Source organism: Corapipo altera, unplaced genomic scaffold, assembly GCF_003945725.1.
Source record: "Corapipo altera isolate COAL_440 unplaced genomic scaffold, ASM394572v1 0, whole genome shotgun sequence".
In the NCBI taxonomy this organism is placed as follows: domain Eukaryota; kingdom Metazoa; phylum Chordata; class Aves; order Passeriformes; family Pipridae; genus Corapipo; species Corapipo altera.
In genome coordinates, this window is record NW_020884872.1 from 73,473,970 (window position 1) to 73,499,165 (window position 25,196).

At 42.1% G+C, this 25,196-nt stretch overlaps 1 protein-coding gene across 2 annotated transcripts in view; it reads left to right on the plus strand.

Annotated features, from left to right (window-relative positions):
- Window positions 1–1,843: 1,843 nt before the first annotated feature.
- The window catches only part of ZDHHC20 (zinc finger DHHC-type containing 20), a 47,161-nt gene continuing 23,808 nt past the window's right edge, over window positions 1,844–25,196 (plus strand). For both annotated transcript variants that reach the window (XM_027652532.1, XM_027652537.1), the window contains exons 1-3: window positions 1,844–2,016; window positions 17,849–17,875; window positions 22,782–22,876. In XM_027652532.1, the coding sequence (XP_027508333.1) occupies window positions 1,899–2,016; window positions 17,849–17,875; window positions 22,782–22,876 (240 nt within the window). In that variant the 5' untranslated portion in view covers window positions 1,844–1,898. The remainder of the gene's footprint in view (window positions 2,017–17,848; window positions 17,876–22,781; window positions 22,877–25,196) is intronic.

Consider the following 25,196-nt stretch of genomic DNA (forward strand, 5'->3'; position numbering starts at 1 on the left):
ACAGGGGACATTTTTTTTTCGCTATTTGATAGTCATGGGATCCAATGTGATTGTGGTGAGCAGCCATTCCCATGTGGCATTCTCAGTTCCTGTTCAGCTTCCCAAAATTTGCTCCAAATGTCATCATTTGTCCCTCCCCACATCTGAGGCGGCAGGGTTTGCACAAGCTGCACTGCAGCCATTTGAAGCCAGACAGGCCCTTGGTGATTTCTAGCAGAGCTTCCTTCATCCTGCTTGGTTTCTATCCAAGGAGCTGTTTTCTTCTCCAGAGGTCCTTGTAGAGATGTCCCAGGCGGCTTTCAGAAGTGGAAGATATTAGTTCCTGACAGCTGTGCCAAGGGGCTCCTCGTGCAGCATAACTCCTCAGCGGGGGGGGCGGGGGGGGGGGGGGGGAAGGGGGCTGTCTGGGTATAAATAATCCCTCTCTGTCACCTCACAACCACCTCGATGTTGTCCTTGTTTAATTCAGTTTCACTTCAGTTTCTGTCATTACGGAAACACAGCCCCGGCTCGGCCCCTCCTGCAGCCGCCAGATGGCGCCAGAGCGCCGCGGGAGCGGCGGCGGAGCCGGGGCGGCGGTCTCGGCACGTGCACCCCCCGGTCCGGGAGGGAAGTGGGGATTTTGGTCATGGCACGAGCCGTTCCGACCCCGGGATCCCACCGATAGCAATGCCAGAGTCAGGCTAAAGATTTCAGGCGTCGGAAACGCCCGCGCTCGAGAAGCTTGGGCCCCGCAAGGCAGCGCCGGTGGCGGTGCCCGCCGAGGTCGTGGCGGTGCCCGCCGAGGTCGCGGCGTGCCCGCGGCTGTCAGGCTCTACACGCCGTTCAGAAAACAGCCAATAAAACAAATAGCAGTAAGTTATTTATAAATAAATATCATTTTGAGGCACACAACAAGCTGTCTGAGCTCTGTACGTGCTCGGTGAGCGGGGAGAGGCAGCAGCCCGGCAGCGCCCAGGCAGGACTGCGCGGACTCGTCCTCGCCTTTGTGCCCCACACCGACCCGCCCGCCCGGCCAGGACCGCGGAAAAGAGCAAAAGTGAGCTTTAACACCAGCTTTTATGGCTGGGGAGGATCCCGGCCCGAAGCGGCCGGGCCGGTGCGAACACCCCTCCTGTGAGAAGGGGGGCGGGAGGTGGCGGGAGCCCGAAGTGCACCGGGAAGCGTGGCGAGCAGGTCGAAGAAGGTGGTCCTGTCCCTCTACTTGGCCCGAGTGAGGCCACGTCTGGAGTGCTGTGTCCAGTTCTGGGCTCCTCAGTACAAGACAAGTGGCTACTGGAGAGGGTCCAGCGGAGGACCACACGGATGATTAAGGGACTGGAGCATCTGTCTTATCAGGAGAGACTACAGGAGCTGGGCCTGTTTAGTCTAGAGAAAAGACTTAGAGGGGATCTCATTAATGCAAATCAATAGCTCAAAGGCAGGTGCCAAGAGGATGATGCCAGACTCTTCTTGGTGGTGCCCAGAACGAAGAGCAATGGCCATAAACTAAAACACAAAAAGTTTCACCTCAACATGAGCAAGAACTTCTTTACATTAAGAGTGGTACAGCACTGGAACAGGCTGCCTAGGGAGGGCGTGGAGTCTCTCTCTCTGGAGACATTCAAAACCCACCGGGATCCATTCCTATGTCACCTGCTCCAGCTGCCCCTGCCTTGGCAGTGAGATTCGACTGGATGATCTCCACAGGCCCCTTCCAACACTAACAACTGTGTGCTCCAGTGAGACGTTCCGGCGGTCCCAGGAAAGAGGCGGTAGCGGGCGCTGGGGCCGCCCCTCTCCCGCCCACTGCGGCCCGCCCAGGGCCCGCCCGGGGCCGGCTCCGCAGCGGCGGCCGGAGCTGCAGCCGCCGCCCGCCCGTCGCAGCGCCGGCGCTGCCGCGGTGCCCGGCAGGGAAGATGGCGCCGTCCCACGTCCTCAAGTGCTGCCAGAAGGTGCTGGCTTGGGTGCCCGTGGCCTTCATCGCCCTGGTCGTGGCCTGGTCCTACTACGCCTACGTGGTGGAGCTGTGTGTGTGTGAGTGCACCGGGAGGGTGGCGGGCGCCGGGAGCTGCCGCCCGGGCGGGCAGGACCCTCCGCCGCCCGCCTCCTCCGCTGCGCCGTGGCGGGCTCCTCCAGGCGGGCGGGAGGAGACCCCTGCCTCGGGCGTTCCCTCCCTCCGGGGCCGGGTTTACCTGTTGTCCTCCCGCCCTCAGGCGCCTCGTGGGGTCCCGGCCCGGAGCCGCCTGTGGAGGAGCGAGGAACGGGTCTGGGGGAGAGAAGGAGGCCCAAGCGGGGGGTCCGGGGCGCTTCTTCTGGGGACAAGGACCTCGCGAAGGCTTCAGCCCTTCGTGTCTCCCCAGGAGGGGTTTCCCCTCTCTGTTTTTCTGTTGTTCATCCCTCTTGCTGATATATCAAATAACTCCTTATGGGTGTATAGGAGTCTTCCCTCCCTCCTCTTCCCCCCTTTAATAAGATGCCCAGTGTCATTGAAGCATAATGAAGCTGGAAACATTCAACTTAAGCGGGCTGGGGAGAGGATTTAGGGCTTATGGGGTTTTGTCAGGCCGTGTCCAGGCTTTCTGGACGAGGGCTTGTCCTTATATAAATCTGACTTGCAGCCCGCGTCGGTCAGGGTGATATTTACCCTTTACTGCCTTCAGGAGGAAACTTCAGTTCGGGAGGATGTTGGCTTTCTCTGGGCAGCGTAAATGGAGTGGAACTGTGATGTGCAGTATTCATCAGACTTGGTAAAACTTGGAAGCAGCATAGGAAAACTAAGGAACGCGTTATTGAGCGTTTGGCATGTTTGAGTAAGGAAGCTGAAATGAAAAAAAAACAAACCTCAAAATAAGAACTATTTTAAGCTACATATAGGTATGCCTAGTATCTGTAAGTCCTTGTACTTGCTATTTGTGTAGACTATGTGCTTTGTTAGCCCTGGCTAGAAATAAAAGATTTGCATATACTTTATATCTGGGTAAACTTATAGGGACGTCAATTAGAAGTAATCAGTTACTTTTCTTTTTCTGCAAGGAGTGTTTTTAATAACTTTTCTGAATGCTGATGTTATTTCAGAGCCTTTTGTGTTTAGAGATGTGGACTGGAACATGAACCACAGGCAAAAAGTTACTTGGGCTTTAAATAGTAGAGATATAGTTGTAAAATAATGCTTGTTGAGATACTCTGTGAAATGTTGACATGAGAGAGTTGTTAATACGTCTGTATATTCAAAAATCGTGGTTAAAACTATAAACACTTGGAACCAAGTTTAAGACAATCTTCAGTACTGGAGGTATGGGTTGTTATCGCAGTAGTCCTGAAAGGGGCTTACATTTTACAGGTTTTCTGTACCCGTTACAGTCTGATCAGCATGACAAAAGGCAGATTAGGGCTATTCATTTCTTCTCTTAAGCAAAGAACAAAAACCAAGATATTAAGAGACTTGCCTAGGGTTGCACAGGTGGTCTCTGGCTGAACTGGGAGCAGAACCTCAAGCTCCCGAAGTCCCAGCTTTGTGTTTCGATCACAGAGTGGGTCAGGACTGAGTGCTGGTGAATGATTTCTCCTTCGTAAGCAGAGAGAAGCTGCAGAGAGCCCTTCTGAGTTCGTTAGAATGTCACTTGTGTGAAAATTATTGAAAGAGTTGGCTCCTATTCGTGCAAGAACTTTTGCAGCTATAAATCTGGTGCTTTTTGCTCACAAATCAGCTTTATTAACGTCTGCACATACAGACTATTAAGAAAAGATGTCATTTAATAAGAAAATTACTTAATGGCTTCTGTTACCGTCACTGAATTTTACAGTTGGTTTGTGTTTTTATGAGGTCTTTTTGGTGTGATGGGTTTTTTCCTTTGTGTGCTTTTCCACTGCAGTTGAGTTCAAAGTAGCATAAAAAGGATTTATAGTGGAATACAGGATTTTCTGTTTCTCTTGGCAGGTATGTTTACTTTCTCTCAATGCTCCTTATGTTCTATTTGTTCTGAGAACTACTGCACTACATACTATGAAGAAGAGCAAGGATGTGCCTTCAGCACACAGCTGATGAATGAGGTGATACTGGTCTCTGCAGATGGTCACATAGGGCGGGTGCAAAAGCAGGGCTTGTGGCTTTGGTAAAAGGCTGATGTGTGCCTGGTGAAGGAAAAAGAGATGGAGGAAGGAAAGCTTTAGAAAAGAGAAGACACAATAGAAAGTTTCAAGTAAATACTAAAAGAAAAACTGGAACCCCACAGACACCAGTACTTTTTCAAAAATTATACTTAAAGATCAGATAAATGTTAAGATGCGAAGCTAACAAGGAAATGGGAAGAGAGAAAGCCTTTATTTCCTCAACCATTTCTTCTTCCTGGTTTTTTTTTTCCTCCTTGTAGTCCTTCCTCGTTTATTAAAGGTTAAACATATATAGTCAGTTAGTAAATCAAGTGGGAAGCCAAGCTTACTGTAGTATCATAAAATATTACTAATAAAGAAAATGGTAAAGTTGGGCCTCTTGCTTTCATCACATCACCCTTTCCCTTTCAGTTTTGCTTCTCTGTGCTGCTTGCCACATCCTCCTCTGCTGCAGCAAGACATATTGCTCAATGTCTTGCTTTTGGTGTGTAATGGACTCAGTCTTACTCTGTAATTCACTGCCAATGTGTATTTAGTTCGTTAGGTCTCTTCTATAACCCTGAATTGTGTTACTTACATGCCAGCTGTGAACACTGAGGAGAATTGGTATGGATAAGATGAAAGGAGACTCGTGAGCTCGTCTTTTGTTTTCCTCCCTTGGAAACTGCCAGCGTCGTTATCTCTCTCTGAAGCTGTTGAACACTGGCTTATTTAGACCACTGTTGCTGTGTAGTTGTGATCCATCAGGTAAATTAGCTATTAAGCTAATTAGAAAGGTGAAAACAGCCAAATGTGTGTAAGCAAATGTGTGAATGTCAGCAGAGTATAAAAGTTCTGTGAACATGTGTAACTGAAGGAACTGCAAAAGACTCAAGGCAGCATGTCATTCAGAGGTTTAGGTGCTTTGAAGTAGAAAAACATGAACACTTTCTTATTAGATTATTTCTTCTTTTCATGCATAACTTGCCCACAGCTCTGTTTACAAGAAAGCACACCTAGCAATACATAAAGGGTGTTGTAAAATAGCTTTTTGTTAGTTTAAAACTATTTCATGTGTTCTTTCTTGTCATCAAAACATGTTTTGCTTGTAACATCGCTTTTGTGAACAATGGCTATACTATGCTGTTGTTGAATTGGACTGATTGTGTCTGCTTACCACATCTCTCAGATGCCCGGAGAGAGTGGAGCGCTGCTCTTGTGGTGCATTTTCACTTATGGCTGACTTGTATTTTATTATTTATCCCCTCTATTGTTTTTGTAGGTGATGGGCTCTAATACGGACTGGCTGGAGGGTGGTCAGAAGACACTGTTTTGTCACACGTAGTCAGAGTTGGTGGGTGAAGCCAGCCAGTTTCCTACCGTTTTGCTAAAACATTAGCAGACTTTGGTAGTGCATTCTGCACTGAGAAAAAGAAAAGTTAACTTTGGCTGAATTGTATGCAGATCTTAACTAAACTGTATTGGCTAGTTTTATTTAAAAAAAAAAGTTAATAACTAAAAATCTTGTTCAGGTTAGGTTTTTACTGAAAAACACAGTCCTAACTCTTCTCCTGGGGCAAGAGTTTTAAGGACAATGACTTGTTTTACCTATTTGCTAGGCTTGAGAATGTATGACTGTTTTCATGCATCATACTCTGCTAAGTATGGGAAAATGGGATTTTCAAAGCTATGGGAGTAACTAGTTATGTATTCTTTTCATAGCATCTAGTTGCAGAAGGGTTTGCTTTTTTTCTTAATAAAAGGTAATGTCTCGTGCATCTAAAATCCTGGCAAACAAAGCAGTTTGTAATTTAGAATGCATAACTTCATGTTAATAGTTCAAATTACACTCCTTGCTGTTCCAGGAGACTGCAATAGCTCTTGTCAGTAGGGAGATAGCTCTGATTTCCCCAAAGCACAATCCATATGAGAAACACATGGTGATCTGTTGTAATGCTTCCATCTGAGGAGTCTGTTGTATAAACAGAGAGAAGGTAACTCCATCTGCCTCCTCCAGAAGAAATCTCTACTGAAAATGCTAATGCAGTATCTCCCAAGCAATGGCAAGGTGATACAGCAGAGTGTCAGTAACTTCTGATTTCAAAGTACAGAAAATGCTGAAGTGTCAGCACTGAAGGACAACATTTGCATGTTAAGCATGTAAAAAGCATTCCCGTAGGAAAAGAGGGTTACCTTTGCAAGAAAAGGAAAGCAGATTAAACAAGTTAGATCATTAGTTACATTTAACTATGTTTATGTGCCTCTCAGGAATTTAAAAGTACAGACATCGAACCACTCTGAGTACAGTTAGTTGTGTTGTCATGTCTCAATGTAAGCATGCATATTATCATCTTAAATGAGATCCTTTTCTCTAACTATAAATAAGTAGAATTCCTGTTGAGGAATGGGTAATCCTGCTCAGACTGGATAAAAATTATTGGAAAACTAAGTGCTCAGCTTGAGTAGAAAGATTATTTTCTTATATGGTGCTTTGCACTGTATTGATCATTCTAGCTTATAGGAACAGGTGGGCATGTGCCTTTTGTATGGCATGAAATGTGCTCTCTTGCCAGTCCTCTAATGAAAAAATTGTTCCAAGTGCAACAGAACTAGTCAGCCTTGTTTCTTGAGGAGTTGTCTTGTGTCAGCTCTTTCTTCTGCCATCAGGACTCCATCCCTTTTTTTCCTCTCAGCCTTTTGTCTGCGGTGCCCGCCCCAGCCCTCCGTTGTCAGTTTTCCCCTGCATCTGCTAAACCGTTCCTGACAGCTCTGCAGTAGTTGGCATCTTTTCTTGATCCCTAGTTAAAAAGAAGTGTGATGCAGTGGCCAGTTTGGTGTTGCTTGGCTTGCCCAGGGGACGAGGCAGAGAATGAGCCATCTGAGCTCAGAGCAGCTGTTTGCTAACAGGTAGTGTGAGCTTGTCTCTTCTACCCTTCCAACAGCTTTGATGAAGCTTATTGGCATATACTTAGTGTGAGACCTCCACTGAGCCTCAACACTTGTCTGAAACTGGTCCATGGGCAGGATGACTTTGGAGGAGGGGAGAGAAGGGACTTAGGGAAAGCAAGGAGTTGACTAAGTGTCTGAGCTGAAGCAGGAAGGCTTCCTGTGGTTTTACATTCTTGTAGCTGTGATCACTCATTGCTGCAGCGCTTTCTGATTGCCTTTTAGGTGTGGATTATAAAGCTTTTCTTCTTGCTTTCAAAGGGCTCGGATAGTATGAGTATTTAAGATTATGGAAAATAAGTTCTCTCATATTTTTCTCTGGTAACAACAGTAGGAGGTTTGTGTATACCTTGAGTTACAACAGTGATCTAAAAGTCACTTTCTTTTTTAATCAGGGGCTTTACGTTACTTGGTCACTTCTGAGTCTCTCTTTTCCTACCAGATGCTGTGGATAAAAGGACCAGAATTTCAAGTGTATGCTTTCAGTAGACATTACTTTGAGGTCATTGACCCTCTGCATACTCTGAACTTCAGGCTCTGAAGTTTTGTTCTCTAGTGACTCATATTTTTATGAGTTAATGTAGACATGCTTTTCATAACAGAATACTTTTCAGTGTTAAAAGATGGATATCTGAGCTGAGTTCCTGTATACCTGTGACAGGTGAAACACTTGAATGACACTGTACCTACTTTTGGAACTTGAGACTGCCTATGATGGAAAATGGGAGTAGGATAGATTCTAACTGTCTGTCTGAAATTGTGCCTGTAAATGCTGGGGGTTCATGTCATGCATTTTTCATCCATTCAGTAGATCAGTGTTTGTTCAACAGTTTCCTACAACTGTAAGAGTCTGTGCTGGTTTAACATGTACTTTCCTTACAAGTGTTATAAACTATAGGTTCCTGAAACAGCTTTTATGGAGTTTTCAATTCAGTTGAATTGTTAACTCCTTCTCAGCTGGTGCATAATCTTCCTGTAACAGGATGAGTATCTGTTTTTCTCTCATTAGTATGTTTGAAATTTAATAGAAACATTTGAGAAGTAAGCACAGACCACTTTTTTGGTGTAAGCTGAATCTTCATCAAGGTGTGAATCATGTCTGAAAGGGATAATCAGGATGTAACAAATATGTTTGTTCTTTTAGCCGCTTCCCCAGTATTACCTCCTTCTGCTGTCACTAAATTGTTTTCTGTGGGATGTGCTTAACTTCTCCTGTTCCGGGTCACAGATTTTTCCCCCCCTTCTGCTCCCCCCCCCCCCCCCCCAGTCCTCAGTGGAGTGCCTCCTACCTAACCTTTGACTGTCTTCTCTTATCTGTGCTAAAAATCAAGTTCTTCCTGAAGCATTTCAGGCTTCTGCTTTTCCTTTTTTTCCAAAAGACCAAATGCCTCATCCATTCCTTATTCACATTCCCTTTTGGCTATTAAAATTGTCTTACAAGATTAGCAAAGAGAACTGGATCATGAGGCGCAGCTTTGCCTCTGCAGTTTCTGCAGCAGTCTCTCTGATGCTGTATATGGTGCAGCATTGTCTCAAATGTGAAGAACAGAAGCATTTTAATCATATGATTTGCAGAGAGATCAAGTGAGCGTTTTAATGCAGCAAGGGTTTTTTGTTTGTGGTATTTCACTTGTGCATCTTGATGTGCATTTGTCTGCAGAGTGGGTGATTTTTATGTGTCTGTTGTGAAGCGCTAAGCATGGAAAGCTGGCTTGTTTTGTTTTGTTTTTGTTTTCCTTTTTTTAAGCCTTTTGCAATGAAAAAAATTTAGAGGTGGAAGTAATAATTCGTCTGGAATTAGGCAAGCTGCCACTGCAGAGAGAATGAAATAAAATATAGATTAAATCTAATCTTGAGAGGAACAGACTTTGTGTTTGAATAGACCTAAACAGATAGTTACTGTATAAGCTGGTTTGCAGTTGTCTGTGGTAGACTTAAAACTTAAATGCCTCAGCTACTGCCTTGTCGTAGAGTGAATGTGGAGAACCTGTTATTTTACCATTTCTGTTGACAACTAGTCATTGCATTTGGCTTTGTCAAGTTTGGATTAAAAAAAACAGAGAAGTGATGTATTGTAGGTGTACAATGCTGCAATTGATTGTACACCTAGGCTTTCACCTCTTTGGTTTTTGACGTGCAGATTTACCCAAAGGTTGCAAAGGAGCCCAAAACTTGTAGCAAAATTTGGTTTCTCTTATGTTTTCAAAAGCCCTATGTAACTAACATTCAAGTTAGTTTTTTACAGTATCTGAAAAAGGTTGCAAGTTATGAATAGGATTTTTGTGGGAATGTTGTGTGTATGTGTATTTTTATCTGTTTAATCTGCTGCTCCTTAAGTTTCATGTTGGGGGGGGTTAAATAATTGTATTTTTTTTTAAAGATTGAGTTCAGCGTAGTAATTGCATAGAGATGTTACTTGCTGTGTTTCATGGTGGCTACCTGCTGACCACACTGTCCCTGATGCAGGCCAGGATGCCCCTGGCCTTCTTGGCCACCTGGGCGCACTGCTGGCTCATGTTCAGCTTCCTGTCAATCAGAGCAAGAGCAATAGAATACTAAATATTTATTAGGATTTACATGTCCAGTACATTGAAGGCAGGAGGTCCCCATCACTCAAGTTTCCCACAAGTAATATACGTGTTTATAAATGAGTGTTTTTTCGAAACAACTTCCTTAAAGGGCTGTGTTCAAAATCTTGACTTATTAATATCATGATGGGAGTTCATGTAACTTACATTACTGGCTGCTCTGTTGTTAATGTGTTGCTGGCTGAAAATTAGCTCTTATCATAGGTATGTCCCATATTTGATCTCAAGTGACAAATACCAATCAAACCTGACCAATGTTACTAAGTTAAAACTTAATTTGGGGAATCCAGTGACCTAATGCATGAGAGCTTGCTGGGCAGTTTGGTTTCTTCCATTACTCAGTGAACTTGGTGACACCAAAATCCTTCTCTGAGAAAACAGAGTGCCTAATATTTTGTAAGGAAATTTACAAGGAGATTTTCATCCACAGAGTTTTGCGAGATTTTATTCCAGTATTTGAGGAAACACTTGTTGCAAGCCAGACCAGTAAGTGAGTGAGGAGGCAAATGATTTTGGAGAAGTCTGAAGCCAAACATGAAGAAGGATTCCTGGTGAACAAAGCAGGTCCCTATCATGGGATGAGGGTCCACATCTGCAGGTCACAGCAGCTGTGTCTGGTTGGGGGGAGGGGTTGTTTGTTTTGGTTTTTTACTTTAAATATACTGACAGTATCTAGTATCACCTGCAGAACATCAAATCCTGTGCAGGGTGTGTACAACAACTCTGCCCAACATAATGATGACTAGCAGTCTGTCAACACCAGCTGATTATCCTGTTTGTCACTCCTGTCTCTCACAAGTGTCCTAGTAGTATCAACTACAGATCCACTGGAGTTATTCCTAACACAGAAAGCACTTTCACATATGCAGATACTTGAGTGTAGTGTTACTATGAGCTTGATCTGGCCAGCCTGAGTATAAATATGCCTCCTTAAAATGTAATTAATTAGTGGTGTGGCCATAAGCTAGCTCCACTCATGCTTCTGAGCTTCCATGCCTTTCTGCCGATTCTGCTTTTTCCTGTTCCCAATGTGCCAGAGAGAACACAGCTCACTGACTGGTGCAAGTAAGAGCTCTCTTTGTCTTTTGAGAAGAAACCAGGCTTTCTTGTGGCTGTGTCTGATAGCTTAAAGGCAATATTGGAAGCAATTTATGCACAGCACTTCCAAGCTACTGAGCGATAAAGCTGTTACTGTTACAATAAAGCAGAATTTTTCGTAAAGAATTGAATGAAGAAAGTTCAGTAATTGGAGTAAGCAGCTGAGGAAAAGTGTGTAGAAGTAACACTAGGGTTTAAAATCCATCAAAATGCAAATAGAATGAGCAGTGGTAATAGTGATTAAATAGATTAAGAAAATCAAGTTACATTAGATGTTTTTTGAGCAATTATGGTAAATTGAAAGTGAACAGTGCTTCCCGGGGAATAGTGTTTTCAGGGACTAACCTGGTACATTGCTGAAGATAAATGCTAACTTCACTTGCAGAAAAAACCTTTAGTTGTTTGGGCTGATAGATCTCTTAGCACATTATAGTTGGTGTGGACACAAGTGTGAGACTGTGAGGTTAAGACCTGGCAACACTTCCTCCTGTGTGTTAACCAGCTGTAACTTTTGATTTTGAAGGCATTTAAAACGTGCAGGCACTCTTGCTGAGAAGACCATTGGGAGACTTTTGGTATAACTTCCAAGAATATTTTGAAGATGCAGAGATAAGGAGCCATCTGTAGGATTTTGTGAGTTCCAGAAGTCAGCTGCCTTTGTAGCTGTGTTTTTGAACTGTGGAAGCGGTAGCATAGAATTTACTGTTCCCAGAATATATGGCAGAAATCGTTTCAGTTGTCATAGCTAAATTCATTGCTAAATGTAACTCAGTACCCAAGGAGTATCTTGCCTTGATTATGCTAATTTCTGCTGTAGCCTGTTTGTATTTATGCACATACTCTTTGCATTAAGACTGAAAAGACCTTGGCTAAATCAAAAGCCCCTTTATTATTGTGGTAAGAGAATGTTTTCTGGGCAGCAAGCCTCTGGCTGCTCTAAATTACTTGTTATAGTGAAAGAATTGTGTTAATATTGTTTTAACCATGCAACAAATTATAACGATGGCTGGTAACAAATAACAGAAAAGTTCTGCAGCGCAGCTTGAACTGCCTTATTTGAAATATGAATTCATTTTACCTGTCCCTGTGATAATGCTTCTCTGAATCCTGTAGCAGTGGGTATGGCCATCGTGGACGTGGAAAATTTGGTGGTCATAAAACACAGAGCATCCCCCTTTGCACCAAGGTGTCTCTTTTCCGGGTGCATTTTCTTCCTGCTTTCTCCCCACTTGTCACACACACACATTACCTGCAGTGCCTTTGAAGGCATCATCTTGTGATCACTTGAAGTGTCAAGGTAGCTCACTCAAGTGCTCTTGCTGTGCATAGTGTGTGTGAGGAGTTTAGGCTTCAGCTCATGTGCTTGTGGAAACAGCTGCACTGCTTTAGGGCATCGGCAGCCCTGACAGGGCTTCTTTTCCCTCTCATGACTGACTGTGCATGACCCAGGACAGCAAGAGGCCATTCACTGCCATTAACCCTTTTTCACTGCAGTTCCCTGCTGTTTGTGGTCATGCAAACTTACCTTCCTTCATTGGCAATTCAGTCCTGTCCTGAAGTGTCTGGGAAGTGCTCACTTTTGTTATGTTTGTCTGACATAGAGGAGCGGGTGGGTGGTTGAGACGAGTAACTGCATACATCCCTGCAGCAAGAGTTGTCCACCACAAGTCATGCCTCTGAGACAAGCATTGTGTTAGACCTGGGCCATGGTGCCCCTTTGCTGCAGATCAGCCCCAGGCAGTGCTGAGGCACACTGTGTGGCAGTGCTTGACTCCTCATGCCAGCACAATAAGAAGGCCTGTGGAGCCCCATCTCCTGCACTGCCGTTCTATAAAATGTTGCTTTCTGAATCACTTGGCAGTGCGCTGGGAGGGGGGATACCTGTGTCCTATTCCTGGATCTCTGGAGTTTAAAAACAAAGTATCAGTCTAGCACCACATGAAGATAAAAGAATTCTAGGCTTGTGCAGCTCAAATTTCTGCAGAAGACATTCATTCCAGCTGGTGGCGGTTGCGTGTGCAGTTCCTGGGCCCCCATAGCCTTTCAGCAGGGACCTGGCAGCATCTTCTTCCTGCGTTGGCTTTTGGCTACATGATGCTGTCAACTCAGTCATCTTGAGTCATTTGTCTAAAAACAACTCCCTGCTGCTTAGGGAGGAAAGCACCTTGTGGGTGCCTGCCAGTTGGGAAATAAGAAATAACTCCGTGTGGAAAGGTCACGGAATTAAGGCTTTTAGAGAACAGTGGAGAAGTGGTAAGGTCTTCATGCTCTGACGCTGCCCTGTAACAGAAGCCAAATGAGTATTTTCTCAGGGAAATTCACTCATTGTCTGTCCCACTTGCGTCAGTAAGTACTGTTTCTACCATCTTCTTGTGGGTGATTAAGGTCTGCATTTGCAAATGAGAATTATGTATCCATAAACCTAAGTTATATTTCCAGTAAAGTGCCATTTTCTGTTTTTCTGAACAAATGAAAAACTTGAGATGATGTCAGTGGGGCTTGCCTTTGCAGACAGGACAGTGCCTGTGGGGAGTTGCCGTTGACTTCAGTACTGGTAACTTCTGGAAATATATGTCGTGTGTGTGTATATATATATATATATACACAGATGGATATATATTATTTTTGTTAATATTTTTAACCCTTTTCCTTAAAAGCTGAGAAAAGTTAAGGCTGTACATCTGGTGAAGGGATGCAATTGCGCATTTATCACTCCTTCTTCCCACCCATGAGGAATGTCAGCCAGAATGTGAATGTTACTCTTGAAATTTGTGGAAAGGCTATAATAACCAAAGTGTGACTCCTGCTGGGAGCCATCGTGGGAGGGGATGGGGAACTAAGCATAGCTCTTCAGTAACAAGATCAGTTCTTGTCCTTTTCTATACTTCTATGTTAGTTGCAGTTGAATTTTTTGCTCTGCAGAAAGAATATCTGGCTTTGGTTGGAGCAGGGCTTTTAGGGGAGTAGGAAGATGTAATGTGGGGTTTTTTTCCTTCAAGGTTGAAGTGAAATGTCTCATCTTTTAGCATGCCTCTTGAAAGGTCTTGGCAGATCATTGCACCTTTTTGCCTCAGAATAGAGAGGTTTGGCTTTCTCCTATTATGCAGTGATTTGGAAGGTGCTTGAACACTTCCTAGCAATTCTGAAAATAAGCCTGAAACTGAAAGCAAACCAGCTCCGTAAAGATGCTTGTTTCTTCAAGATGTTGTGCAAGGTTTCCTTGAAGCAGCTTAAAAAATTCTCCAAAGTTTTCTGAAGTTGACACGTTTGTTGGTTTGTACTCCAAGAAGAATGCTTCCAGCAAATGACATTTTCCTCTACTTTAATTTGTTATTCATCTAACGATGGCCCTATGTCTGCAGGATTGTTTCCTCTGATAATCTGTAGGCTTCCACCTCTTTCATTCTTGTGACATAGGTGAGATGAGAGATAACGGGCAACAGTGTAAGGAAGAGTATCTAGAAAGGTGTAACCAACGACTGGGGTCGTGAAGGAAAAAGTGGTTTTGCTGTGAGGGGTGATGCTAGGTCTCTAAATCAAAACTAAGGCAACCGTTTCGTCTGCTAAAGACAGAACTGCAGTTTCTGCTTATCCTCTTAAGCAAACTGAGTTATAAAGTACATTCAAATCTAGCCTGATAAAAGGCTGTAATGTTGTATTCTGGAGGTAGTGTGCTGTAGGATGTGAATTCACGTACTTTGTATTGTGTGCTTCATGTTTCAGTGACCCCAAAGCAGTGGGAGTCCCCAGTGTGTGAGCTGCTTAGTGGTACAGGACCAACTGACAGTGTGTTGTACATCCCTAGACAAGCTGCAGCAGCATGAAGTTCATTCAATGTAGGCCTGTTACCCTGGGGAAAGAGAGACAGGCTTTGCTGAGCTCCTTCCTTAGGCTGATTTTGGAAACCCTGAGGTAGCCAAGGTAAAGCTCTCACTGCAGTCAGACCGACAGGGCTTGTTCACTTTGTTTGACTTTGGCTTGCTTGACTTGCTGTAACTCTGAGATGTTAAACCCTTTGAAATATGAGGCCATAGTGAAAACTTTGTGTGCCTTAGCCCCCGAGGGCATGCTTCTGAGCTCTTTGCATTGAAGTAAACTGCAGCTTTCACTGTCTAGTCGTGTTTTATCCTTCCCTTGCATACTTTTCTAGAACTTCATAAGTCTTCTTGCAAAAAAACCAGCAACTTAATATTAAGAAACCAACCCAAAGAATATTTTTCCTTTTCTAGCTGAGCAGTAGACTGATATGGCAATATATTTTAAAATCATCAAAGATCAGCTGTTTTGCAATACTTACATTTCTGAAATACGAACAGGTTTGTGTTGACTGCAGTACTGAAGGCAGTAACTTGTGCTGGTGCAGATATATCGTGCAAAGTGCTGTTGCATCCTGAGGTTAACATCTAAATCATATGCAGTGTTTATTTTGTTCAAAAAAATATCAATAAGCAAAAAGGCAGTGCTGATTTTTCCCCCATCCCATGCCCCAGACAAGAAACCATGTTTTAGAAATGCTTGAAGATGATACTAAATTAGTGGAAGCTGGCAGCAGTATCTTAATGGTTAGAAGAAAACTATAAGGGAGAAAAGTGATAGAGAGCTAAGCTACAGGCCAGGGATGGGGAACCACAACGGCAATGTCTTATGTGGTTTTGTTTCCCCTGAACCAGAGTTCAAAAGCTAGAATTGATTTCTTGGTGGTGTAAAGCTGCTTATTAGATGGCCAGCCTAGCTAATATTTAAAGGGGGGCTTTTTGCATAAAGATTGGATATTAACTTATGTGAAGGAAGGCTTTGCATTGCAGTATAAAGATCTTGTGAAACTGTTCGTGTGCCATTTGCTGAGTGCATTTGGACAAGTATAGTAGGGTTGCTGTTCGTTTAATCTACCTGACAATGGGCATAACAACAGTGAAAAGAATAGAAACAGAAAGACAACTTCTTCTGAGACAGAAGGGAACTGGACATCTTTTATTTCATTTGAAGATGATAAGGCAGGATGAAAATCACAAGTGTTTCAGTGTTGGCTTTTACCTCAAACTCCAGGAGTTTGTTGAACAAAAGTTGTTCTACAGAGTCGAGTAACTGCGTTCTGACCTAAGGGACCTAAGTATGAAAGAGAAATTATCTTCCTGGTGCTGTGAAGCTTTAATTAATTTTTATGAAGATTTTTTAGGGACTATTTTGATTAAGTCTCACAGGTGATACAATATTAAGCTTTCATTTTGTTTTGGTTTTACTTGTAAAGCCTGTTCATTATTTTGAGTCTTTAAACATCAAATTTGGTTTGCAGTTTTGTTTTGCGCTGAGAGCAGAAGTGAGGCTACAGACTAAGAAGTGCTTTAATCAGAATTACTTTAAAAAAATATATTGATGTTCTTCCATCCCATTAGAGGATAATAAAGAACTTTTTTATATTTCTTGTCTAAGGAAATGCATGTTTATCCAGCTGTGTGCAAAGGTGTTTACTTTAGATATGAGGAGTCAAAGACAACGTTTAATCTAAAGTACTTTTAGTATTTTTCTTAAGTTGAGCAAACAACCATACTTGGTGAGTTTATTTTAATTTTCACCTTTTTAATGATTTTTATCTTCTCCTTGCATTGTTGAAAAAGTGTTAACTGGAGAAATAATGCATCGGTAAAATTTCAAGCGAAAACACTCACAGGATTTGCTTTAAAAATAATTAGACTTCTGTAGCATGCGGTGGAGTTTGACTGAAACATTGGAGGAGGCTGTGCAAGTGTCCATAACTAATGTGAAATTAAGCTATTCTTTAGGGTTGACTTCCTTGAGTTTGAAGCCAACCGTGTTCTATTCTAAATGATAATTTCTTCCTTCCTTAGGTGGAAGGAACCAGAACCTTTTCCATTAACTTCATAGAGACTTCTATAGACAGAGAGAGCATGGATATTAAATAAAAGGGGGAGAAAAGGGAGGCAGGGGAGGGGGGGGGGAGGGGGAAGAAGAAAAAAACCCCAAAACATATCTGAACAAAAAGAGGTCATCTGTAAATTGAGATATCACTTCATTATGTCTCTTGCTATAAAAAGAGGCGCAGTTGCATAATATAGTTGCAGACCATTTAACTGTAGATATCAACAGGTGAGACACATGCCACCTCTGTAACCAGAGTAACCCTACAGAAGGAAGTCTGCAATACGTACTGAAGCCCTGCAGATTTAAGACTCTAGTGTGCATCAGGTAAAAGCTCTTTTGAACTGGGGCACTCAGGCTAATGACAGTCAAAATGTCAGAGCCAAGAGAGGGGAGACAGTGTGTAGTGAGGTACACTGCACTAGCCAGGGTGTGCTCTGTTAACCTTTTAGTCATGCTGTTGACCAGAAGCTTATATTTGCTGTGTAAGATGAAGAGTCAGGAAAAGATCCTTTCCTCCTAAAATTTCAGTAATTCAGTGTGCAAAGAAGAGATCCAGCAAGAGAAGTGATATGAGCAAAGTAAACCAGTAAGTACAGCAGCTCTCTGTTCAGTGTTGTACATGAACTGATGAACTAAGTGTGAAGGTTTTGGAGAAGCCTGCGGGCAGGAGGATGTAGTAGTCAGGCAGTATACAAGGTAGATTTGAACAGTAGAATTTGCTGTTGGCATGAAAGGAGATGAGGCTGTAGGAGATAGGGAAGTGGAGAGGTTTTAACTATGCCTGGAGAATTCAGGTCAGGGAAAAAAAGGTCAAAAATAGTATGTGACAGCAAGAGAGAAGTGATGGGAAAAACTAAGAGAAGGAAGTAGGTAACGTAACAGTTTCAGAAGGACTTCTGTAAGAACTTTTTAATTTTCTCTTTTCCAGTGGTACACCTGTTGGCCTAGCTGTTGACTCAGAAAAATGAGCTAGATACATATCTGAAGGGGGTATGCATAAAGTTAGTCTAATGATTGTCTGTGGAATGTGCTTGCTTCGTTAGTGCAGGGAACTGCATCCCTTCAGCTCTTCCAGTAACTCACCAAGCATCAAGGGCTGGCAGGAGGAATACTAGCTCCCGTTTTACCCCAGTGTTTGGTAGGGAGGCTCTATTAACACCCAAAGTATGCTCTGGAACAATCAACTACCTCATATATCTTGCTTTTAGCCAAACACTTGATTCAATACAGATTTACTTAACACTTTTTTTTTCTCTCTCTTCCAGTTACTATTTCTTCAACTGCAGAAAAAGGTAATTTTTTTTTAATTTTTTTTGAAGATGTGAAAGCTGCTTTGCACACAAGTCCTAAGGGACATAGAATATAAATGTGCTCCTTGATGTGTAAGCTCTGTATAGTGAGTAGATTAGTGCTAAGAAACAAGGCAAATATTGTACAGTTGAGTCTGTTTAGCTTCTAATATCACAAACTTGGGATGATGACAAGACCTGTGACTAATGCAAGTAAGGCAGCTATGATTTAGGTTTGCAAATATTTTTAAATGGGTACCTTGTAAGAACAGAAAAAGGAGAGGAGAGAAGGAACTGCAGCAGATCCACAAGTCCATTTTCTGTTTAGTTGAGTGACCTGAAAGACTTCTGGAAGATGAATTGTTGTTGAACTGCTTGCTATTTTCCAAACAGCTTACCAAATTCCTCGGAACCCCATTCTTTAGGACTAGTTAGAAATGTGCAAAACATAACCATTTCAAAAGTGGCTACACATTATAATTTTAAATTTCCAAGTCAAATGGTTAAGACCTTGTTTTGACAAATGTTACTTTAATCTTCATATTGGCTTTGGCAAATATGTGTCACGGTGGGTCGTACTTATAGAGATATAAACTGACTAAAAAAAATTCTAGCATATTATTGATGGGGTATTTGTTTGGGAGTTCATTTCAGCTTATAGGGGAACATGAGCAGTAGATTAAGCATAGATTTGACTATCCACAGAGGGCTGTTTCAGACTGGTAAGAGGTTCTCACCTCTTAGATATTTTGCAAAACAGCACAGAATTTGAAGCTAATCTAGCAGTTTTCTTCCTGGTGGGGAACATGTACAAGACCACTGTAAAATGAGGGAACCTTGGCAGGATTTGTCCTCTTTCATCTTCTAATGAAGAGCTCAAAGAGTGGGAAAACCTTCAAAGTATGAACTGTAAGCCATTCAAGATGTGAGCTTGTCTTACCCTGGATTTTTACATCCCATTTCACTTCTGGGCTTTACCTAGACTTCACAAAATTCAGCAGGTTGCTCACAAAATTCAGCAAGTTGCTGCTGTGCTTACTGTATATGCTTACTTGACCTGTATATGAATAAGTTTTACGTGCTCATTTCTTCTGGAAAAGCAAGATCCATGTCTCAGCTGAGGAAGCCTGGCAGAGCAATGATGTTGGTGTTACATAGTCAGATCTCTGGCTTTATTACAAATGCAGCACCTGTCTCACTGAACCAGGTGCTTCTAAATCTACCACAGAAGAAAAATGCTACATTAATTAGTGAGACCAACAGTGTCATTGGAACCTGACTGTTAGGCTTTTAATAGCTGTCACCTGCACGCTTCTTGCACCTTCAATTCTGCATCATATCATAGGCATCCTGTATGCTTGGATTTCTCAACTGTGAAGGTTGATTTTAAAATGAGATATGAAGTCTCTTCATTTGAAAAGAAAGCTGGCATAAGTTTTATAATGTTCTTATAAGCTAACTCCCAACAGCCAGGAGTCAACATCAGAAGAGTCAAAAGGCCAAAGTTCCAGCAACATTGCTGTGTAAATCAATAATGTGCAATCTTAGCAAGTGTATTTTGCTCCATATTTCAGCGTACTATGTTCAGATCCTTTTACCCCGGTGTGTAATTGCAACCTTTGATTAAATTAGCGGTGATTTCTTCACCCCGTTAAGGCTAATTTTTTCTTCATAATTTTATATTCTTGTCTGGATTTATATCCATTAGGATAGGGGAATAAAGGCAACTCTGAATCTCTCTTAACAATATAATATACTGCTGTTATATTATTACTTCTCTGTAATCTGACTTTGTCTTGGAAGTAATGTTAAGAATGATTCAGAAAAGGATGTTAAGGGCAAATCTTAGGAGGGGCTTAGCATATTTTAGGAGGATTCTGTGAACATGTCTTAAGACATTGTCTTCCTGAGGCCATAAATTACAGTCTAGTATGCATCAGTGCCTTTAAAGAGAATTGACTTCACTCGGTCACAGCACGGCGCCAAGAATCCTGGTTTGCCTTAGCTTAGCCAGGACTTCCTCATGACTCTGAGTCTGGCTAAACTGTCAGATATTGGGGTTTGAGGTTTTTGTTGTATTTTCCATCTAGCTTGTAAATACAAGAAAATGAGCTCACTAGGAATGAGCCTGGTTTTTATTTGTACTGGAAACAAGATGCTTCGGGGAGCAGTCTGCAGAGGAGATACTGCTACCCAAGGTGGAGGTTAGATGGACTGCTAAAGTAAAGCTGTCAAAAATGGTCTCTTCCCTCCCTCTCATTTCTTGGGGAGCACTGACTGTGACCTGTAATCACAGTAGGAATGGCAGCATGGGAGTGGGAAAAGAAGCAAGAATTTATTCAGAGTGGGGACAGTATGGTCTACCAATGGCAGGGTCTTTCCCTGGGTGGTGCCTGTCACTGGCTACTGAAGTCAGGCCCTTGGCTTTTGATGATGATGACAGATTGCAAGATCTCAGTTACATGAAGAGTGCAAGGGCACTTCAACAGCTGCCTCTTTCTAGTAAATACTGGTATCACTGGCACAGATCTGTACCCTTGCTGCAACCAGACATGGTACCTGTTGTTTTTTGTGTTGGGGCATTTATAGTCTGTGACAAGACTGAGGTTCTGTTGTTGGAGGTATTGTGTGTGCACTAAAAATAATCCCTCAAAAGAATCTGAATTCTGGGGGTGATTTTTATGGACAGAATAGAACTGTGGAAGTTAGTGTTGCTGTGCCCTGCTCTGCCCTGTATCTCATTTCCTCTTTCCTTCTATTCAATTCCTCCCTCCCTTTTCTACACCAAAGTCCTGATCTGTGCTACTGATTCCACTCCAGTTTTATGGTCCTTTTCTCCTCTCTTCCAAACCATTTTCTCATGCTTTAATTGCTTAACCACATTGTGTTTGAATGTAGATTATGTTTTTAATAAAAGACAATTTCTAGTTTTGCAGTGCCTAGTACAGTAATACACAAGTTCTTTCCTATCAGGATGACAGTTTTAGGATGGCTTTCGAAAAAGGTTTTGCTTCTTGAATTTTCAATCAGCTCCACAGCTGAAAATTTGCCAAATCTGTCTGTAAGGTTGGAGGAGTCGTAGGCAAAGGTAAAAAGCATAATTCTCTGAAGAAAGCTCAAATGCAGTTTGTTTTCATTGTAATAAGCCCCATGAAAATCCTGAAAGGTAATAAATTAAGACCACATCATCTGTGGCTGTGTACAAGGATTTTCTGAGCTGTGTACAAGGAGGTTCCCAAAGTTTGGAATAAAGTTTGGCAGAGCCAAATTCTGCCATCCATAAAGTACATCATACACCTTCTTAAAGGACTCTCTTCATCTGTCCAGAAAAGTAGGCCAATTTTCCTTCTTCTTGCAACAGAAGATAAGTGAAAATAATGTAAATATTTAATATGACTTTTTTCTAAGAGTTGCTCTTCTGGCACAATTGATCTGTTTTCTCTTGACAAGTGGTAAAAGAAACTGCTGGAGGAAACAAGATTAGAAGAGGCTTCCTGGGTCATAAAGTCTGGTCTTTAAGGCAACCATATCACACACATCCATTAGTAAATTGGTTAAGTTCCCTATTAAAGCCACCTACGTTTTGTTGCCACTGTGACTATAACAGGACTTTTCCAGGTTGTATTGTATTCCTCAGGTGATTTGAAGGAATGTAATAACACAATTTTTAACTCCCAGCTAGCATGACTAGAGTGCAGTCCTCTCCAAACCCTTGTTTGGGAATTTTGACTGTCATTGATGACCAGTGCCTTCTATAATGGCACAATATTGTGCTGTTTTTATTAGAAGTAGAAATTAAATTGAATTATGTAGGCCAGTAATCAAATTTATAATCTAGAACAGAATTACAGCATCATCATCTTTATCCAAAAAGGTTAGTCACTTATATGCCACAGGTAAAGCTATGTTCAGTTCTGGGGGGAGTTTTGGGGGATTTTTTTTGTTGTTGTTGATTTGTTTTTTCCCTTCAAAATCTGTTTTGGAAAGTTCAGCAAGGCCAGGTACAAAGGCCTGCACAGGAATCAAGATGATAATCCCATGCAAAGGTACAGGCTGGGCAGAGAATGGATTGAGAGCAGCCCTGAGGGGAAAGACATGGGGGTGTTGGTTGATGAGAAGCCCAGCGTGGCTCAGCAACGTGCACTTGCAGCTCAGAAGTCCAGCTGTATCCTGGGCTGCATCAAAACCAGCATGGCCAGCAGGCTGAGGGAGGTGATTCTGCCCCTCTACTCCACTCTGGTGAGACCCCATGTGGAGTGCTGCATCCAGCTCTGGGATCCAGAAGGACATCGGCCTGTTGGAGCAAGTCCAGAGAAGGCCTTGAAGATGATCAGAGATCTGGAGCCTCTCTCCTATGAAGACAGGCTGAGAAAGCTGGGGTTGTTCAGCCTGGAAAACAGAAGGCTCTGGGGAGACCTTATAGCACCTTCCAGTACCTAAAGGGCGTCTACAGGAGACTTGGGGAGGGACTATTGGCAAGGGCAGGTAGTGACAGGGCAAGGAGAAATGGCTTCAAACTGAAATAGGGCAGGTTTAGATTAGATGCTAGGGAGAAATTCTCCATTGTGAGGGTGGTGAGGCACTGACACAGGTTGTCTGTAGAAGTTGTGGGTGCCCCATCCCTGGAACTGTTAAAGGTCATTCTGTGATTCTGTGATAAAAACATATTATTTTCTTGAGAAATAGCAACCATCACATTTGATGGGGGGTTTTGTTGTGGGGTTTTTTGTGTTGTTTTTTTTTTTAAGTGAGCAGTCCTAGATTGCTAAGTCTACCCAGGGAAAAGTGATTAACCTAATTGTATCAGGTAATTTGTAGTGTAGTAGTTTAGCCCTCCTCAAAGATCAGGGGTTAATTGCTTGTTCCTTTCAGCTATATTCACCAAATTCTTACTTGTATTTTATTGCAGTTGTCTACCTTGTGGTTTTTCATCTGTCATTTGTCATGTTTATATGGTCCTATGGGAAGACAATTTTCACATCTCCTGCAACCCCCTCTAACGAGGTAAATATGTTAGAAAAATGTCAATGCCTTTTTTATAAATAGCTGAACTGTATTCAGTGATGAAACTCGTTGGCAGTACCGCATGATTCACCTTTCCCTTCTCATTATCTAAAATAGAACAGCATGACAGTGCATCATGAATGAAAATGATGAAGTTACTCTTAAAATACCATGTACTTTGTGTCATGACATTTCCTGATGTGAAATGTGGGTTTAAATCATCACAGGTTTGGCAGTCATGTACAGTGATCTGCTATGAAATAGCTTGCTCAAAACCTGGAATTTTTAAAACTGATAAATCCAGCGACAATGTTTTTATATTTCCTCTATAGGCAGTTTTGACCATTGTTTGGGTAAGAAAGAGTAGTAATACAGTGTATACTCATGACCTGGAGGACTGAATCCTTATATTAGTAAGTCAAGGGTTAAAACTTAGGGACAATTGAGAAGTGACTACATAAAGAAGGTTTATATAATAGCAGAAGAATGCATGATGACTGTAAGTTTTGTTTTGAAAAAGAACTGTATTAATTGCAGTAAGCCTAAAATGGATTACCTTGTTTTCTGTTCTCTTTAATGTGTGTGTTTGTAAGGATTAAATACTGGCACCAAATTTAAAATATTTCCCTTCTCTTCCTTGTTTTTAGGAAGTTTTTTAAACTGGCTAAAGTGTTTGAGGCTTTGGTTGCTCTGTGGGTGTTGAATTTTTAATCTGTTTTTGGCAAGACTGATGTTTAGTGCTAATGTCAACCTGAAACATTTTTGAGAAGAGTTAAACCCATGCTTCTAAGGAAAAGCAAACACTGCTCTGCAGTGTTTAATTATGGCTTTAAGGTCCTCTGTGTGCTAAAGCTACAGAATATAAAGTGTAAAAAAGCTAAACACTATTCTGCTGTTAAGCTAAGCACTAAAAGTAAACAAAGCTGTTGAAGGGTCTGGAGCACAGTCCAATGGGGAGCATCTGAGGGATCTGGAGGTGTTTAGCCTGGAGAAAAGGAGGCACAAGGAGGACCTTATCACTCTCTACAACTACCTGAAATGAGGTTGTAGTGCAATGGGGGTGGGTCTCTTCTCCCAGGTAACAAGTGACAAGTCAAGAGGAAATGGCCTCAAGTAGTGTCAGGTGAGGCTTAGGTTGGATATTAGGAAAAATTTCTTCACTGAAAGGCTTGTGGTGAAGTATTGGAACAGGCTGCCCAGAGAAGTGGTTGAGTCCCCATCTCTGGAGGTCTTTAGAAGATGAGCAGACGAGGCACCTGGAGACATGGTTTAGTGGTGGACTTGGCAGTACTGGGTTAATGGCTGGACTCGATGATCTTAGAGGTCTTTTCCAACCTAAATGATTCCATTAATTGCTAAACCGAAAAATTCAAAGGGACTTGTCTTCAAGGTGATTGTTTTTGCTTTATCTGGAATGGTTCTGCAAGAAAATTACAAAGTAATTAGTATGTCAGCTAATTAAAATGTGGTTGGAAGTGTGTTATTCCACTTTTTATAAAGCTATATATGTACTAGAGCTTCTCATAAAGCTAATGCTTAACAACTTTTAATGTCTGCTTGGATTCTTCATTAATAGAAAACTTTTTCTGACAGTACTTACCCTGTACTTACAGTAATGTTGTAGCAAGCTTTTCATATTCAGCAAGTGAAAGGGATGGTTTGGGCATATGGCGTGTGATGACTTCTTTGTATATCAGCTGTGGGGGGAAATCAGGTTTAATACAATTTTCTTCTACAGCTGGCTTTAAACAGAAAAAAGGAGGAAAAAACCCCACCATAACTACAAAAAAAAAAAGCACACAAAATTTTTTTTTAAAAAGCACAAAACCCAACCAAATTAAAAACCTAGCACCACTTTTTCTGTGTCTGGGCAAATCCCTTCTGTTCGTATACCAGTGAGTAATTTATGCTGGTTATACTTAAAAACAAAGCCAGACTTCAGAATCTCTCCATTGTGTGAGTGTGTCAACGTATATATTTTTAGTCATTCAAATTAGCCATTCTTGCAAAACAAATAGCATCCTGTGATCTTACTATTGAACTAAAAAAAGATTGTGCAGCTGCTGTTGTCTTGGTGTAATCCCTGTACATTTGTCATAAGAAAGAACAATCAACATTATACAAAGAAAGAGGAAGGAAACAAAGGGATTCTTTCTGTTTTCAATAAGAACTGCTGGAACCTCATTGGAAATTCTGTTTGCTGTATGGTAACAGACAACTTTTGATGTCTTTGAAGGTGTCCTGCCATTGTCCAAAGAGACTGTGGTCTCATGGCCCTATTAATTTCTGAAATTAAAACAGAAATGTAGCTTTTTTGAAA